This window comes from Chenopodium quinoa, unplaced genomic scaffold (genome assembly GCF_001683475.1).
Source record: "Chenopodium quinoa cultivar QQ74 unplaced genomic scaffold, ASM168347v1, whole genome shotgun sequence".
Taxonomy (NCBI): Eukaryota; Viridiplantae; Streptophyta; class Magnoliopsida; order Caryophyllales; family Amaranthaceae; genus Chenopodium; species Chenopodium quinoa.
This window is the reverse complement of record NW_018743389.1, coordinates 3789582-3808283: the sequence shown is the minus strand read 5'-3', so window position 1 is coordinate 3808283 and position 18702 is coordinate 3789582. Positions and strand designations below refer to the sequence as shown.

Genomic DNA, 18702 nt, shown 5'->3' with positions numbered 1-18702 from the left:
AAGATGGGTTTAAAAGTTGGGATTATTATAAGTTAACTTAAAATAGGGACTATTTTATGAAGACTAATAAAAGTTGGAATTATTGTTTTTAATTTTTCCTTTTTTTTTAACTTAAGTTTATGTTATCATTATGTACCCGTGTCACGCACGGTTTTTACAAAATTTTATAACGAATTATAACGTTAATTCAAAATCTACCAAAAAATAATCCTCATATTTTTAAATGAAATTGAACAAGTTTGAATCTTAATTTATACCCAGAATTGAGCTCCGAATTCGGATTAGACCAAACGTTGAACCAGATAGAACACCAAAAAAAAGTAAAAGATATAGAATAATATTTTATACAATTAAAATATGAAAAATATGTGAATATTTTTTTAGGAAGTGAATCACAATTATATAAAGAAGTGATTTATCTTTTTTTTTTAGGAAGTGAATAAAAAAACAAAGAAAAAAGTTTTAGAGGGAAAAAAACAGCACCAAGAAGTGACACGTGTCATTCTTGATGTCTGTTTTAGTATTATTATTATGATGTTACTGATTGTGGAAGGATACATTAAATGAGCTCTTTCCCAAATTAAGGTCAAGAAGAACCGCAATTCCCAAATTGCAGCCAAAGTTTTAAGTTTTCCCATTCTACCGTCCACGTAAGCACTGGTTAAAAAACCGGTTTTTTTTTTTTTTCCGGTCCAGGGTAAACCGCTACTTCAAGTAGCGGTTTCTTTGCAATAAACCGCCACTTCAAGTAGCGGTTTCTTAGTTTAAAACCGCTACTTGAAGTAGCGGTTTTTTATTTTGGAAAACCGCTACTTCAAGTAGCGGTTTACTTTAAAAACCACTACTTGAAGTAGCGGTTTACCCTGGACTGGTTTTTTTTTCAAACTTGCATAATCACTCAAAAAAAAAACCTGCAAGTTGTGTACCTGTAAAACATGAGATATATAGCATATTTTCAACACAACCACCATAAATAACAAGTTTATGAAGATCTAAGGAAGTCGAAATTGCAAAGTCGAATATTTTTCAATTGATTAAATATAACAAAATCCAATTCTAAGCATTTACAAAAAAATTAGTTTAGTTCCAAAATATACACTTAGCTCGGGCGTTGCTTCTTCCCATGAGGTGACGATGAAGATGATGCAGCTGTCTCCTCTGGAATGTCATCCAGGCCAACTCCAACCCCAGACGTAGTGTTTCTACGCCGTCGGTTTCTCTGATACTGGCGATGCACTAGTGGAGGAGATGTCATGATAGTATGCTGAGAAGGAGTCGGTGGACGGAAGGCACGTGCTGAATGGCCTCCACGATGAGGTGGTGGTCTGATCGGCATAGTGTGCACAGTAGAAGATGAAGACGTGGACGGTCGAGGCTGCTGAATAAGGTGTGACTGCCCCACCCTAGACAAGGTTTGGCCACAAAATGATGTAAAACCCTGCATCGTCTGTATGGCAAATGGTATAGCCGTCTCTGGTGGCAAGTGGGAGATGGTCTCAGTAGCTCCCGATAGCTGGACGTGCAAATCAGCAAATGCATGTGCCTACATTTAAGTGTAGTTTTAATGTTAGTAAAATGAAATCAAAAACGTAAGAACTAGATTGAAATGAAGTGAAGTTCATACAAGCAGGAGGTCCGAGGTAGCTGGCTGGTAATGACTCGGGGGGCGCTCCTGCGAAGGTGGAGTAATGACCAGTCTCGTGATGCGACGGTACCAAGCCATGTACTCTGTCATGGCCGGGGAAGAAGTCCCAGTGAACGGGTATCCCTGGACGACTAATGCCTCTCGTCGACTCCACTCGTGTACATGGTCCGAATGCCGAATCTCCCAATTACGCTGTCCCCTTCGATCCTTCCTGTGTAGAGCAACGTCCGTGTCTACATCCTGTGGGATCGGCTGGTCTAACCCGAACTGACGAAGGACTCGGTCTGGGAGGTGGAACTCAACGACGTCAAAGCATATCAGAGGTGCCCATCAAATGCCTTTTGTTTCGCTAGCCATGCTCTCTTGTAGGTTATTTGGAATCCATCAAATTTCTCTTTCACAAGTTGCACCATTGTCTTGATTTTCAATGAAGGATCAACGCGAATGACATCTAGAAGAGCATTGCAAACGAACTCGGAAGTCAGTAGCTTATGATCTCCCGAGTCGATGTCACCAACACAGTTACTTGCATGAGGGCCGTTGTACCTCACAATTTTAAACGTAGAGAGTGTTGGATCTTTCACTCCTCTAAGCCTCCACGAACAACTACATTGTTCTTTCCTCTTGCACTCAACAACATATTTCTCTGGCTCTGCCTCCACAACTCGAATTGTTTGATTTCTAGCTATGGAGTAAGATTTCACAGCATCTTTCAGTTGTTGCAATGAGTCAAACTGCTGACCAACCTCAAATTCCCCCCCATTGTTATATGTCTCATTTCCTAACCAAGACATCCATGAGTTATTCAAACGAGGATCAACTTGCGCCACTTCATTGAAGTCTGAAGTGGGGGCGCTTCCTTTAATTGCCTTATCACGAGCTTCAATTACCTCTTCATCATCATCTTCATCAGTGTCATTCATCTCTGCATCACCAAATACATCAACATTGTTTGGGTCAAGAGAATCAAGAATGCCTTGTGGTTGTGTTCTTGTCGAGGTTCCAACATTAGGCGATGAGGCCGGAGACCTAAACTGTGAGAGATGATCATTGACATAATGTGGATCAACAAGCATTCTTGTGAATGACCCTATGCCCACACTTTGAACACCAGTGGAAAACGGTTGATCCACACTACCAAAAAAATCCATCCCCGGAAAGGAACCAGTGTTAGTTTGCACAACTGGCTCCTTTGGAACTTGTTCAATGAACAATTGCATTGCAACAGAAGAACTCTGAGTCACAGCAATCCACATAGCTCTAACAGCGTTGTCGTCATTTAACGGAATTGCAACATATGCCCCAGCCATAGGATAACGCATAACCACCTTCAACTCCACACCTCTAGGATCAACACTCAATTCTTCATATAGCTTGTTCAGAACTTGTGAATATGTCATCGCAGAATGTACAAACACAAATTTTTGATTCCCACCCCTATACGTTATATCGCTATCTTTGTGGACAATTTCTCCACCCCAATAGCAATATAGAGGGTAGTTCGGAACCTCCATGTTTCATTCTAGAAAAGACCATTATTAATCAAAGATATTAGATTGCAAAAATTCATTAACAGTGTGGCAATGTCCTAACATCAAGCAAGCAAACTACACAATTATAGCAACCTAAACTGAGCTATGAAGGTCTTAATACCTCTTGAAGCTCAACATGGGCATAAGTCATGACTACATGTACTTTGAGCTCATGTACTTTGTGTATAGAAGCTCTATTTTCACTTTCAAAATCAGCAATTATAGCAACCTAAACTGAGTAATGTGATCGAAACCATTAATAATTCTACAAGGGTTATATGTAAGGTAAGTAAATCAACAACAACAACCAAAACCAACCACAAACATACATACAATTCTGAAACTCAATAACAACAACAATAAACAAGAACACTAACAACAACAACACAACCAAAACTGAAACTCAATAACAACAACAATAAACAAGAACACTAACAACAACAACACAACCAAAACCAACAACAACAACACATACATACAATTCTGAAACTCAATAACAACAACAAACTCAATAACAACAACAAACCCAATAACTGAATACAAAAAATAATTAGGGCACTTACCACAAACGAGAAGATCAGCACGTTTCTTCTGAAATTAGCGAAGCCGACCACTAAAGTCGAACCCTCGGCGTCAACAGCGGCGACCTTCGTTGCTGAGGAATGCTCCGGCGGCGTCGGTGGATTCCTTGGCTGCGCCGGCTTCCGTTGAAGGCGTGGATGGGATTTTGGTGGAAGGCGTGGATGGGATTTTGGTGGAAGGCGTGGATGGGATTTTGGTGAGAAGACGAAAATGAAAGAGGAAAGTGAAATCGGGAAATTATACCTGCTAGAAAACCGCTACTTCAAGTAGCGGTTTATTAAACAAAAACCGCTACTTGAAGTAGCGGTTTATTAAAAAGAAACCGCTACCTGAAGTAGCGGTTTTCTAGTAAAAACCGCTACTTCAGGTAGCGGTTTTGCTGTAGACCGGATTTAAAATTTCTTCCCCCTGAACCGGTGACGTGGACGGTACTTTGGGAATTCTTAAAACTTTGGCTGCAATTTGGGAATTGCGGTTCTTCTTGACCTTAATTTGGGAAAGAGCTCACATTAAATCAATAAAAAAAAATAAAAAAATAAAAAAAAAACTGAGAGACACACCAAAAAATAACACATGTCATTTTTGGTGTGTCTTTTTGTATATAGTTGTTGATGTTATTCGTTGTATGTAAAGATGGTAGAACCTGATTGAACGGAACCCAACACAAAATAAGTTTGGATCAAGGATTTTGGTATATTTAGATCAAATAAAATATATTTTGATTAAATGGGTTAGGGTTAGGGTTAAGATTAAGTAATACGAACAAAATAGCATAATCCATACGTATGCATTGTTTACATTATACAAAGTATATGATTAAGGTGAAACGATAAAATTTTTGGAGGAAACCCTATTGAGAAAATACAAGTTTATCTTCATGATAAACAAAAATACGTTTATCTAGTGGCATATTTGTAAATAAATCAAAAACTATTATGAAATGTGGATCCCATTAATATTGAGTTATTTACAGAAATGTCATGCTGATTTGGATTTTATGTTGATTTATTTACGAAACTACCACTTGATAAATTTTTTTTGTTTATCATGAAAGTAAACTGGGACAACCTCAACCCTAGTTTCACAACATGAGAAGCATAGGGTGTTTCTCAAAATGACATTTTTGTAATAGGAGGAATTATATGAATTTTTTAATAGTTTTTTTGGTACTTTTTTTGTCCTTTTCTTCTTACTGCTCCATCTTCTTCCTGCTTTCCTCACCTCCATTGTAGTAGCTTGTACACCACTACATTTACTACTTATTTTCGGCGGCTAACTAAAACCCTAAGTGAAGAGGGAGAAAAGAAGGGTATGGTTAACCCCTAAAGGGAAAGTTGCATCCTTCTCCATTAAAGACATTCACCAAGTGCGATTTACCCATTGAAGTTTCTAAGTTTCTCCATTAACGTTCTTCAGTTCTACAGTCAATACTTCTAGTTTTGCTTGATGAGAGAGATTTTTTAGACAAAATTACAACATTAACCCAATTAATTCATTGAAAGTGACGAATTTGCTTCAAAATTTTGCTTCTAGGCAATGGGACATTAAAGTTGGCCAACTAATTAGAAGTCATTTTTCCACCTCTGTTACATGGGTTTGATTCTCAACAGTCGCAAAAAGGGCCCCCATTTCCCCCTCTCCTTTCTACTTGTAGTGGACTTCTCCTTGCCGAAAAGGCAATAATGAACACTAAAGCTTTGAATCAACTTACATGAACAGATAAACAAGATTAACCACTTCAGTAGATTCAAGTAACTAGATCAGTCACATAAGCTACGAATTTGAACAATATTTCTGGGCATATTCAGCCAAAGAGCCTAACAAAGCAACAATATATCTATCTATACATAAACATATTCAAGACTGATTGTACACTAAAACACAGATTTCTCTGTAACGAATAAGAAGATAGAGCCGCGAAACCACAGATTTACAATAAACATCTCAATGGGAGATAATGATAATAAAATTTTAACATTGCAGATAATTTAATACTCGTTTATCCAACCAAACCAAATAAGCAAAAAAATAAAGAAATTCAGTAGCAGAATCACCCAAAAAAGAAAAAATTCTTATGATGTAACAAAGTACAGTAAAGATCAGTTCCCAATCTTCTACTCAAAGGCGGAATATGGTGTTGTATCCCTTCCTATGAAATAAAACTTAACATGTATCACAAGCAGGCAATCAGTTGAATTTGAAGATGTGAAAATCCTCATTACCAACTTTTACGTAAAAATTCACCTTTAATCAGGCCCAGTAAATCTAATTTGAGTTTCTTTAGCAAAGAAGAGCACATACACTTATAGGAAGAGACTTGGCAATATCATTCTTAATCTGCAAATTTTTTGATACAAAATAAATTACATTTTATCGCTGATCTCCCCGACATCTTCGGTGGTCAGAAAGAAATTAAAAGAAAAAATATTGAAGGGCCAAAAAATTATGAGATAAGGGGAAAAAAAAGAATACCACCAAAATGGAGATAAGAAAAGTCCACCAAGCGCCTTTACTTCTTAATACTGATGGACACAAAGTCAGGATCCTTTAAATCACTCAAGCCGTCACCATATCCTCTCCTGCCACTTCAGCTAGTCTCTTCCACGTCAATTGCCGCTGCTCTTCTACCTCTTTCGCTCTGGCTACTTTGTCTTCATATTGCCTCTGGCACTCTTCAAATAGCTCCACATCCATTTCCAAGAACATTTTACGAACGTTGACAGTGAGCCCATGAACAGCCTGGTTCCAATGACTTTGAATGTTCTTTTCCAATGCTTCAAAAATGATAGGTAGAATCATGGTCCTGTTCTGGGCAATTAAGCTAACTATGTGCTCGTTGTTCCATAAGAAGAGTGCTCGTTCTGCTACCTGCAACACCAACAGTATGTTGATATAATTTAAGATTATGCATTTGCTGTGAAATGCAGTAACAAGTATAAAGAGAAACATACAATGTTACAAACAAATAACTATTGAGCACTGTTATTAACTATAACTTCGGAAAAAAAACAGAAAGTGAGAGCAGCAATTTGATTCAACAGGACACTTAACCTCGGGAGTGGGAGGCAGACAATAGATAAGAAGCAAAACCTACATGACAAGCTACAATTTCAGAGACAAAAAGGCAAAAGGTACAGTTATTCAGACAGCCTGTGTCGGGTTTATGGTGAGGTTTTAAGACATTAATTGTACAGTGGATGGGAGTCATAAGGAGTATAGAATAACAAAAGGAAACAAGAGCATGTAAATAGCACAATGAGTCTATAGACTATACTACAATTTGGAGGATATAATATACTTGCAACACACCACTTTGGCACGTACTTTAAGGAAGATATTACACTAGGTTAACGATTCAATTAATAGAAATTTTATACCGCCAATCAGAAAAAAGTGTTCAATTGTTACAGTTTAGATTTTTATGGTTTAATCCATCCGTTTACCTTTTCTAAGCACTTCCTCAAATAGTGTGCCAAGGTGAATTGCAAATATAATATAAAAAAAAAATAAAAAAAAAAAAAAAAACAGAGGAAATACATAGTATCTCAGCTAAAAATGTCCATTCTGGCCCCAAAAGTCATGCTTTTCAGGGATTGCAGAATCACATCTGAAAAATCAAAAACAAATTGATAACTTGATCATATCGTCATGTTTCTCCAAACGTCAACTATGTAATCAATTGGGAGACAAAAAAAAGTCAGTGTATCAACAGAGAAACTAATGTTCCTGGCAATATACACTTTGTTTGGCAAACAACATTATAACTAAGCATTAAGCATAGTTGAGGTGTATTCAACAATCCAGCCAAGTCATTTATCTTAAATTGTGTGTTCAGTATATTAGTATAACCAATCAGGTATAACACCCAATATGTTCATTATTTCAAAAACTAAGTTTCTTTGAATTAGCATATTCATATTTCAATTTACTAAATACATTCCACATAATTTATCGAAGTAATACTCCATATGGTAGTCGAACCTACCACCTGCTATATCAATAAGTAAACCTGCCACCAGCTATATCCATTTGCCGAACTAATTGGAATCGAAAGGAAAAAAATAAATATTATTATAAAATAAAAAATTTGTTGTCCAGATATAGCCCCAGGCTGCTGAATATCCACTTCAAGTTACTTATAGTCAGTATTCACATTGAAAACCTACAAAGTCCTAATCCCCTACCAAAAAGATACAAACAAAATAAATTAAAAATAGCATAACCCCATATGTTAATATGTATATAGGTACCTAACTACCTAAGTCCATGAAAAATACAAATAGAGAAAACGAGAGAATCCCAATTGATTCTGCATAGAATAAATTCATCACTAAGAAAAAGATAACATGATGGTAGGAGCCAAGAGGATCTTGCTCAATTGGAACCTATCCAAAAACATGTGGTTTGAAAGTTTGAAACACAATAATTGGCTGTAATACTGTATAGTGTATACTGAGAAGATCCACAATAATCAACAAAACTATATAACACATGAGGCCACACCGTGTACATAAAACCAACATAAGGTACCCAGGTGCAAGGTTCAGGGGAGGATCATGCTTGCCTGTATGGTGCTTCTGTCCACTTCAGCATAGAAAGCCCACAGATGGGAAACTATTAATATCCTTAATGGCCTTTTTGGAAACTATCATATAATTTCGAATGGTGGAATTGTCCCAAATAGCTTGTTGGGAATTGTAAAATTTGCATTTGACTTGACTCAAATCCTAGTCTTTGAATGATTAAATTTAATTTACGGAATTTGAAATCCAATTTTAATTGATGGCATTTCAGATCCTTTAAACAATGCTCCCTTCCCCCTTTTATTATTTTTCTCCAATTATAAAACCATAACTACCATCTACTCTTCTCTTTCACCTTTAATTGTGGCCGACTTTTACTCTCCTACCACCTTCTGGACAATCTCGCCCACTGTCATGTCAAACACCTTTGTAGCTGCCACCTTCACTTGTGAAAACTACTTCCATAACCACCTCTATTGCCACCACTGCAAGATTGGAATGTCCATTCCTTCAATGGCAGCCTTAGGCGAATCATTGGTCTCAAAGTTCATAAATCCAAATTTTAATAATAATCAGATTTTACAAAAGGAGAAATAAAAATAGCAGATATAGGTTAACTCGAGCCAATTTCTCACCTGTTTGGGTCAACAATTTAGGGGACTTTGGATGAAAAATTGAGGAGAGAGATTGAGATGGGGCAGCAATTTAAGAGAAGAGAGAGGATGGCAGCACTAGGCGCATCGGTCTCAAAGTTTAGAAACCTAAATTTTAATAATCAAATATTTCAAAAGAAGAAATAAAAAACAAGTGCAGATTTAGGTTGATTTGAGCCGGATTCACTTGTTTGGGTCAACAATTTAGGGGATTTTGGATGAACAATTGAGGAGAGAGATTAAGAGGGAGCAGCAATGTAAGAGGAGAGAGGAAAGAAGAGAATGGACTGAAGAATTGGAGATGATGCATGAAAGATTTATTTGAAATGATTAATTTGAAATTCTACATTTTCCCAAACAAAAACTTTTAAGGAGAATGTCAAATTTTGGAACTCCAAAATTGAAATTCCAGATTTAAAATGAAATACTTATATCCAAACACTACCAAAATGTATTTCATAAAAAGTCTTCCTTTCCATATGGTAAGGTAGCATAGTATTATAAGAACTTGGTGATGCTTATAGCTATTTATTATTCCCTAAAAAAAAAAATGTTATTCTCAACGACTCTTATAAATTAAAAAATTAGTCCCTCGCTTTGCCAAGGAGAGCACTTTAGCCAACAGCCTTGTGTCTAAGCTCACTAGCCTCAATGTGTTTTATGCTTCATGCACTAAGGAAAAAAAACTCTATATAAGAAAAGAAGTCAACTTGTTTACGCGTCAGCAACATCCTACAATCAGCCATATAATAAGGAAGTCATTCAAAAAAGTGGCAAAATATACTTCATATGGGTCTCAAACACAACTATCTTGTATAATGCAATAGAAAACTAAATGAAACAATTAAAATAATAAAAAAAAAATCATATACTCCCTCTAATTGCACACCTTTGATCATTATTGCCTTAAGTTACAAATTGAAAAAAATTATCAAGGAGTTGACAACTTAATGTTCTGAATATACATATCAAAATAAATCTACCAAGATCTCACTTTGTAGTATGTTAATGTCCCTTTGTCCCATTAAGAGTGCACACTTTCCTCCTGCATATGTCCTTATTAAGTTAGGTCCCGCACTCTATTTTCTCTCTCTGTCTAATATTAAACTTATTCTCTCTGTCTAGAATAATTGACACATTCAAACTTGGCACACAAGGCAATGCACTAGTTTGACTTTAAATATATATAATCAAATATTAGTAATAAACTAATAAATATAAAGTTGATATTGAAACTTTATATTAATACCTATATAAAAACATATTTCATAATAAGATTTATTTTTAATAAATTACTAATAAACTATGGTCAAAGTTAATACTCCCTCCGTCCCATATTATAGTTCCTGTTTTCCTATTTTGGAGACCCAAAATGTTGTTCCTCTTTCTATTTTTGGATAAAAATATGTAAAGACCATTATACCCTCATTTTTTTAACTTTATTCATTATACTTCCTAAATTACCCTTGAATTTTCCAAATGCTTTGTACTTTTTTCCACTTTCTCTATCTAACTTTTGTCTATAATTGTACTTTTCTCCTTTTTTTATGTACTTCATTCACTTTCTCCTCTTTAACTTTTGTCTATAATTGCAATTTTCACCTTTTTTTATGTACTTCATTCATTTTCTCCTCCTATTTCTTAAGTACCGTGAAAAAACACAAACAGGAACTATATATTGGGACGGAGGGAGTATATAAATAGTGAAAAAAAGTACGTGTCAATTATTATGGGACGAAAGGAGTATTACACTACACATCGACCTTTTTAGTAAAAATAACATTAAAAAAAAAAATTCTCTTCATTCAGCTGTAAGTACTCAAGCCGGTCCGTCCCTTGACACTCGAACATGGGTACGACATTTGGACACTTCATTTTTAGTTCAAAATCATGGAATTTTTCACAAAATACCCAAGTTGGACGCATACTCGTGTCGGACATGGAGCACATATGTGCCACAATAAGAAGAGCACATATTATTGGAGCAAAGGAACATGTTAAAATTTACGGTCAAAGTCTACAAATTTTTATTCTTAATAAATTAAATGGAGAAACTAATTGCAAACAGAGTATATAAAAAATATGTTCTTATGTTGCATATATCCAAAGCTTATTTAATACGAAGTATTCTAATATAACCAAAAAAGGTGAGTGCTAGGTCTTTATGGCAATAATCATCAACAACATGTATAGAGCATACTACAAACACCAGCATTGAAAAATTAACATTAGTCTATGAACAATAACAAATACATCATACACCAATCTCACAGATCTGAAAAAGAAGGCAAGGCACAGAACTGCTACAGAAACCATATAAGACTAAACTGACGTTGTCATGGATGCCATCTCTTGACACCCAATTCAAAAGAAAAGACACTATTATAAGGAAATATAAGTACAGAATAAGTTACAAAATAGGAATTGGAAATCATGTGAGTAAATCAGTAATCAGTGTCAAAAAACAAATAGAAAAAGATACAAAAGATAAAGCTTGAGCTAGAATCCATGAACTCAAGGACATGTATAAATAACATGTACTTAAGAGAACGATAACATATATCTCCATCTGTATTTGACTCCATGTAAGGTGCAAAGCATCTTGTTCAATAATCTAATAAAATGAAGCTCAAGAGCATGAAAGTTCAGTCCACAAGGCACAGTAAATTCTGGGAAACACAAACTACTATGCATTAATTTGATCACTGTGAAAAGAAATTGCTATATAATATTGCAAGCATTTATATATAAATTTGGGGGTTCTTTTCTTCCAGCTTTCGGTGGCAGGGGAGAGGGGAACAACAGGACACAGGCAAAAGGAATTTTTCATACCTGAAAATGAGGACTGTTAAGGCAGCGAGCTATCTGTCTAAAAAGTGGGACCATACAACGTTGGAATTCAGCAGACTGTGTTGCCTCTAATACTTCTTCTAATTCCCCAAGAAAGAGCACTTCTTTTTGGCAATTAGTAACCGGCCAATATTTCAACAAACCCCTTATCACTGTATCTGCCAACTTGTAATCTTTTTCAACAAACTGAGTGATGCAGTATGAAAGCTGCTGATGATATAGCCCGACTGGCTTCGGTTTATGAAGTGGGATCAGAGCTCGAACAAGGAACAACTTGTGCTCCTCCTTCATTGGAAGAGCAAACCCGTTAATTATACTTCCTAGAATCTCCAAAAGCTCACCAATCCCACTGTGTCTCTCTGTCTCATATATGAACCGATAAAAGATGTTATTAATCGCCTTCCTGATAAACGGTCGGTGCACCATAAACTTTCCATATATCCTGTGGAGAATAGTTTTCAAATATTCCCTCTCTCTTGGATCCTCTGAATCAAACAAATCCAGTAGCTTCAACACAAAGGAATGATCGATGTAACGCTTGGCAACCTTAGTGTCAGTGTCTTGGGACACAACATATCTCAACAAAAGCTCATACACAAGTTGCAAATGCGGCCACGAGGGCTCTAGAAATGGCTCCTCCTCTTCAGGGTCAGTAGCCTCAACACCAGTATTTTCGTGGGATGTTGGGGGTAAACACCTAAATATATTTATTGACACCATCTTAATCATCTCATCTTGCACAGTCTCGTGAATCTTTCCTGAACCCGACTGAATAAACTCGATAAGTTCCATCAATGTTTGCCTTTTAATTTCCTTTTCCCTAACCGATTTCAATGTATCAGTGAAATCAAATTGATAACAACAAATTTGCAGCTTACGCAGAAACAGATTCTGGCGCTCCGCAGCTGGAACATCTTTAAACATAGGAAGAGCTTCAACAGAACCCGAAGGCGGTACTGTGACAATCAAACTCCCACCACCAACGCCTTGTGGCGTGGCATTCGGACCACCCGAACCCGGAACCCCAACACGAGACGCATGATTAACAACAACATTGGACGAAGCCACCACCCCAGATCCTCGATTACTAGGTGGAAATGCTAAATCATCTGATTTAGACCCTTTTCGATTCCCTCGTTTCATAAATTTATTCAACATCTTGGCTCACTCTTACCCTCCCTTTCTTCCCCAAATCTCCCCCCTTTTCTCTCTCCACAAAAACCCTAACCCTAGATTGAAAATCCGATCAAAGTAATAATACCAACAATTGAATCAGATCCCAGATAGAAAAACCTAATGTCGATGCAATATTCACCATTTGTACTCCATTAATTCGATGCGAAACAAATAACTAGAACCAAAAACACAAAATACCCATAAAAATTAAAAATCAAAGATTATCAAATATGAAATGTTACCGTTGTAATGACAATCGCAACGTTGCAGAAAATGGGCATTGATTGAATAATAATTTCGATGAGAAATTGCCGAGTTGCAGCGAGTTGATCGGACTCGGATTGGGGATTTGCAGGGGACGAGACAAAAGGGGAGATTTTTTGGGGAGAAGGAAGGAAGAGGTGAAGGAGGGGAAATATAAAGTATTTATTTATTTTTTTGTAATTGTTATTTTTTTTCAGAGTGAAGAAAAAAAAAGTTAAGGGAGAGGAGAGAGAAAATTTTAAAGGTAAGAAACCTTAAAAACAGAAAATATTTTTTAAAAAAATTATGTGAAAGGAATATTGTTGTGGAAGAGGGTAATGATAAAAATGGGTGGGAACATCAAATTTTTATTAATTTTATTTTAAGTGGGAAGATATTTATTATGGTGTCTATAGAAATGTTTTTAGTATGGAGATGTTTCTAATTTTATAAAAACTTACTTATATACTTTCTCTAAATTTATTTTTTTTTTGGAAATTGTTCTGTGTAACTTTGAGCTTCTAAAAAATGCACCAGCACCCCTGAAAACTTTCAAATGCACCGTATACCCCTGAGATTTGTAAAAAAAAAAATGCACCAAATACCCCTAGACTCATAACAAATGTTAATTTTGTTAGATTGAGACCCCCTAAGCATCAAATTCTATTAAATTATTGCAGTGTAATGCTACTGTATTGCTAAACCATTTAATTATTAAACTTAATTGATTAATCAAATTTTAACACCAAAAAGTTTAGGATTTAGAATGATCAATGGAGTTCAAATTTTGATGTAACCAGGGATTCCAACGCGCACAATGCGCGCGGTATGACTAGCCCTTTGAAAAAAATTATTACCGATGGCTTTTATGCCCTATGCCTATTTGTGTAATGTTTTATTTTAAACTATTTGCATGTGTAGTTGTGAGCTGTTGAAAACTTTAGTTGAGCTACTTTGATATGGTGACTGAATGGTAAAAAGATATTGAGTTCGATCTAGAAATGTAAATGTCTAATAAAGTTTAAGATGACTTTAAATATTGAAATAAACATAACTTTTTAAATCAATTTAGGGAATTCATCAAGAGACAATTTTGAGGCTTTTGAAATCAAATGGGGGCAAATGTGTAAAAAAACATTTTAGGGATATAAAAGTCCATGCACTATTAATAAGAGTTTAGTTAAACTTTTTATAAGGTAGGGATTTATGCTTTTAGGCGGTTTTACTGCATAAATATAAACTAATAAAAGGGAGCCAGTGTGTGGGCATGATTTTTGTTTGATAAGTCAATGATATGTGCATTTGTTAGATGATTAGGGTGTTTGATGCATTTTTTTTTACAAACCTTAGGGGTACACGGTGCATTTTTTAAAACCTCAGGGGTACATGGAACAATTTTCCTTTATTTTAACTAAGGTGGCTAACGCGCTCTATGCGCACAATATAGTTAGCTATTTTTGGGGAACTTTTTTAGCTGTTGGCAACTGAGGGAAATATGTAAAAAAAAAAAATATTTTAGGGGTATAAATGTCTGCACACTATTCTTAATAGTTTTTAAAAATGACAATTAAAGTTAAAGAGGACAAATAAGTAAATAAACATTTAGAGGGTATAATTGTCAAAACATTGTTAATATTCCCTCCGTTTCACTTTGTTAGTCCCATATACTATTTTGGACGTTTCAAAATGATATACTTATATGGAATATATTCCTAACATTATTATAGGGTGAATAATTTTCATAAGCTGTGAATAATTAATCTAATTGGGTGTTTAAAGAGTCCCATATAGTGTGCTAGTGGATTGCTGACATGAATAATTCTTCCAATCAAGATATATGATAGGCGATTTAATTACAATCAATTCCCATAAATAAAACAAATAAAATAGGAAAAGACAAAACATTGATTACAAAGCTGCAATCAAATTCCAAATTATTAGGATTCCTCCTTTTCTTATTTTAAGTGATTGATTATAAAAGGGAACTAACAAAGTGAAACAGAGGGAGTAAGAGTTAAATCATGAGATCACACAAGGAAAAGCTTAAAGGCAATTAGCATCATATTGATATAGGGGCATATAAAACAAACATTTTAAGAATATAATTGTCCTCACATTATTCATAAGTGTTTTCTCATACTTTTTAAAAGGTATGGAAATCATAATGTTTGAAATTTTACGCTATTCACACACAATACTTAAATTGTCTTTTGTGATTTATGCATTGGAAAAAAATATAGTCACATGAGAAAATATATATAAGGGAGTTTTTTCAAGAAATTTTAGAGCGCCACATAGGAAATTAAGGGATTTTAGCCAATGAAAAAAAATATTTCCAATTTCTTGTAGAATTAAAAAATTTAAAAACCACATAAGTTAAATAAACAAATTAGATTAAAGTTTTTTAATTCAAGTGCCACATAGATATGTATAAAAAAAATAATAGCTTAAAAGAAACTTTAACACCCAAAAAACACAAAATTAATTTTTAGTACCAAATCTTTTAAAAAAAATTTGTTTACCAACAAAAAAAAAAAAAAAAAAAAAAAAAAAAAAAAAAAAAAAAACATAAAAAAAGTTTTTCACCACCTTCCGTCAAGACAACCATTAATACTAACAAGTTTCTAAAAAAATTCTTCGATTTTGTGCCAAAAAATAGTCTTTAGAGGTCCTTTTGGCTCTAAAAGGTCCGATTTGAGGCTAGGTTAAGTTTGATAAAACATATAAAAAATGCCTAATTTTATTTACGTCATGCAAATCGAGGTATTTTTTAGGTTACAAAATGAATCAATTCCAATTTTTTTTTTTTGTCAATTTTGACCTAAAAATGGACCCTTTATAGCCAAAAGTAAAGGTTTTACTTCGTCAAGTGCAATTACTAGATTTATAATGGATTAAATTATGGAGATAATTAAGTTCGTTCTTTTAGATCGTCGTTTTATCATAGCTAGAGGTACTTACGACCTTTGGGCTAGTAAAATAGCCTAAAGCCCAAATGAAAGGATCCTATAAGGTCACACAAGGGCCTAGATTGAGCAGAAGAAGAAGAGGCCCATGTTGGGCCTCATCACTCTAGGTGGCCGGCCATATGGAGGAGTTTGGAGGGTTTCGGGCTTTCTAACCTAGTCTAATTATAATATGATTATAAATAGACTAGGTGCCTAGGGATTTAATATACAGTTTTACTGTTAATCAAACCCGAGTTAGCAAACACGAAACCTAACCCCTCTCAAACTCTCTCTCTCTCTCACTGCTCTCTCTCCCCTCTTTGTGCCGGTGAATGTGCGGTGGTGGTGGTGGTTCGTGGTGGTGCCGGTTGTCCGCAAAGGTGGTGATTGTGGTGTTTCCCCTTCATTTAACCAATCTAGCATTGGTGGACGGCTCATTCGAATCCCATGGACTAAGTAGAGGAGCAACGCTTGGGGCTCTATTCTCTCCTTAATTGTCAATCAATTTGCTATGTGGAAATTACGCTTCAAAGGTATAATTATGTCATTCTTGTGTGTTATGCATGCGATCTTGTTTTAAGTACGTATGAATAGAGATTCATGAAATTCCGCTTAGAGTACCTAAATCCCTATAGTAGTATTAGTTAGCCTATTGCATGAACACGCTTGATTATAATAATACGATTATTTGAAGTCCATGTTCATAATATTATAATCAATTAAGAGGGAGAATTAATTTAATTATGGTTCAATTATTATATTAAATGTGATTTAACTCTTGGAATTGATTAAATGTGATTTAATTTGCTCAAAATACCCAAAGAAAGGACCGAATTTTTGCCCTAGTATGTTCGAAAATTTCAAACCCTAACCCTAATGTTTTCGAAAATTTCAAACCTAATAAGCCCTAAAAATTTGTTTTTATGTGCTTATTTTGTTCGATTTCGTTGTAAATATGTTTCACGAATTTAATAGCATTGATTTGATGTATAAATTATGAATTTTACATGATCAATAAATTAGTTTAAGTGTTAAACAAATTTGGGAATAAATTTCATGAAGAACCCTAATTTTAAAATTGAATTGGTAGACTGATTTAATTTAATTTTTACAAAATTTGTTTTAATTAAACTAAAAAAATAAAAAAAAAATTAAAGTGGCCGGCAGCCACGGTGGCTGCCGACCGGGGTCAGTCCAAGAGGGAGGGTGGGGAGGGTAGGTGGTCCGTGCCACTGCTGCCTTGCGGCGGTGGCTGCTGAAAAGCGGCCAGCCACTGTTGATAGCTTTGGCTAGCCAACCACGGTGGCCGGCAGCCGTGCAGTACGGATTTTTCAAAAAAAAAAAAATTGTTTTTAAAATATTTTCAAAAAAGAATTAGATTTTATTTTGGGATAAAATCAAATTTCAGTTTTTGGTAATTACCCATAATTAAGGTTGTTAATTTTTGATAGGATTTGTTAGGATATTTTGAGCAATATTCCAAAAGGATAACAATTGATTTAAATAATGTGATTATCCCATAATTAATTTTGGAGATAATTGATTTTAAAATTATTTGATTGGATAGTAATTAGGATAGAATCTCCTAAATTAGTTAGGATAATCATGGAAAATAAATATGGTTTATCTTTCCATATTAATATAAGATTTGATTCTATCTCATACCAAATTTAAAATATATGATATTTTATAGATGGTAATGAATAATATATGATATTATCTAATTACGAATTAAAAATATGAGATATTTTAGGAATTGCGTTGCCTTAATTAAAAATATTCGATATTTTGGTTTAGGCAAGCATGTTGAGTGATTTTATTATGTGGCATTTTTATAATATATGATATTATTTTGCTATATATATAGACTAGTATAGCTCATAGATTCTAAATACAATCTGCGCATCGTGATGTATTTTTGTAATCTAAATACGGTATGCGTACTGTTAAGTATTTTTGTAACTTTTTATTTAAAGAAAATAGATTAGTTATTTAAATAGTTTAGTCCAAAGAAGCCCATGAAGTGAAGGCCCAAAGGAGTAAGGTGGATGGAGATCCATAAAGGTTCAAGTGGGAGCATTTCAAGATTAGTTTCTTAGGACTAGGGGACCATACTATGTCATGCTTTATTTTATGCATTGGTAGATTATGCACACTAGGTTTTATTTATGTTGTTGATGATGCGCTAGAGTTCACTAAATTAATCACAACATAATAAATCTAGTTCTCGGTAATATTAAAATTGCTTTTCTAATTAAAAACCCAACAATCCTTCGATAATTAATGATAGGTTATGCCAAAGCTGGGTGTCATTTTTATATCTTAGGTAACTTGGGGTAAATTAAGTTTTACAATTTTAATTGGTCGTGCTAAACAAGATTACCTAAAGAGTTTAGAATCTTGAAGCAAAAGGTAATAATTGAATATGAGATGGTTAATTATTTAACCAAGAGTTGCAATCAGTAAAGAGTTTACTCACCTTGAAAATGTAATGGTTGATGGTAGGGCCAAAGCCCGGTCAATTATTGCACAAATAAAGGATCTTGGAAT

General features: G+C 34.7%; 2 protein-coding genes across 2 annotated transcripts; both read right to left on the bottom strand.

The window, feature by feature from the left end:
- Window positions 1-1007: 1007 nt before the first annotated feature.
- LOC110738446 lies at window positions 1008-1968 on the bottom strand. Its single transcript, XM_021918855.1, has 2 exons — window positions 1625-1968; window positions 1008-1543 (listed from the first exon to the last, which is right to left on the bottom strand). The coding sequence occupies exons 1-2, from the start codon at window positions 1733-1735 to the stop codon at window positions 1100-1102; spliced, it is 555 nt and encodes a 184-aa protein (XP_021774547.1). The 5' UTR covers window positions 1736-1968; the 3' UTR covers window positions 1008-1099.
- A 3848-nt stretch (window positions 1969-5816) lies between these two features.
- Window positions 5817-13759, bottom strand: LOC110738445 (serine/threonine protein phosphatase 2A 57 kDa regulatory subunit B' beta isoform-like). Its single transcript, XM_021918854.1, has 2 exons — window positions 11768-13759; window positions 5817-6627 (listed from the first exon to the last, which is right to left on the bottom strand). Exons 1-2 carry the CDS (start codon window positions 12941-12943, stop codon window positions 6316-6318), a joined length of 1488 nt encoding a protein of 495 aa, XP_021774546.1. The 5' UTR covers window positions 12944-13759; the 3' UTR covers window positions 5817-6315.
- Window positions 13760-18702: the final 4943 nt, after the last annotated feature.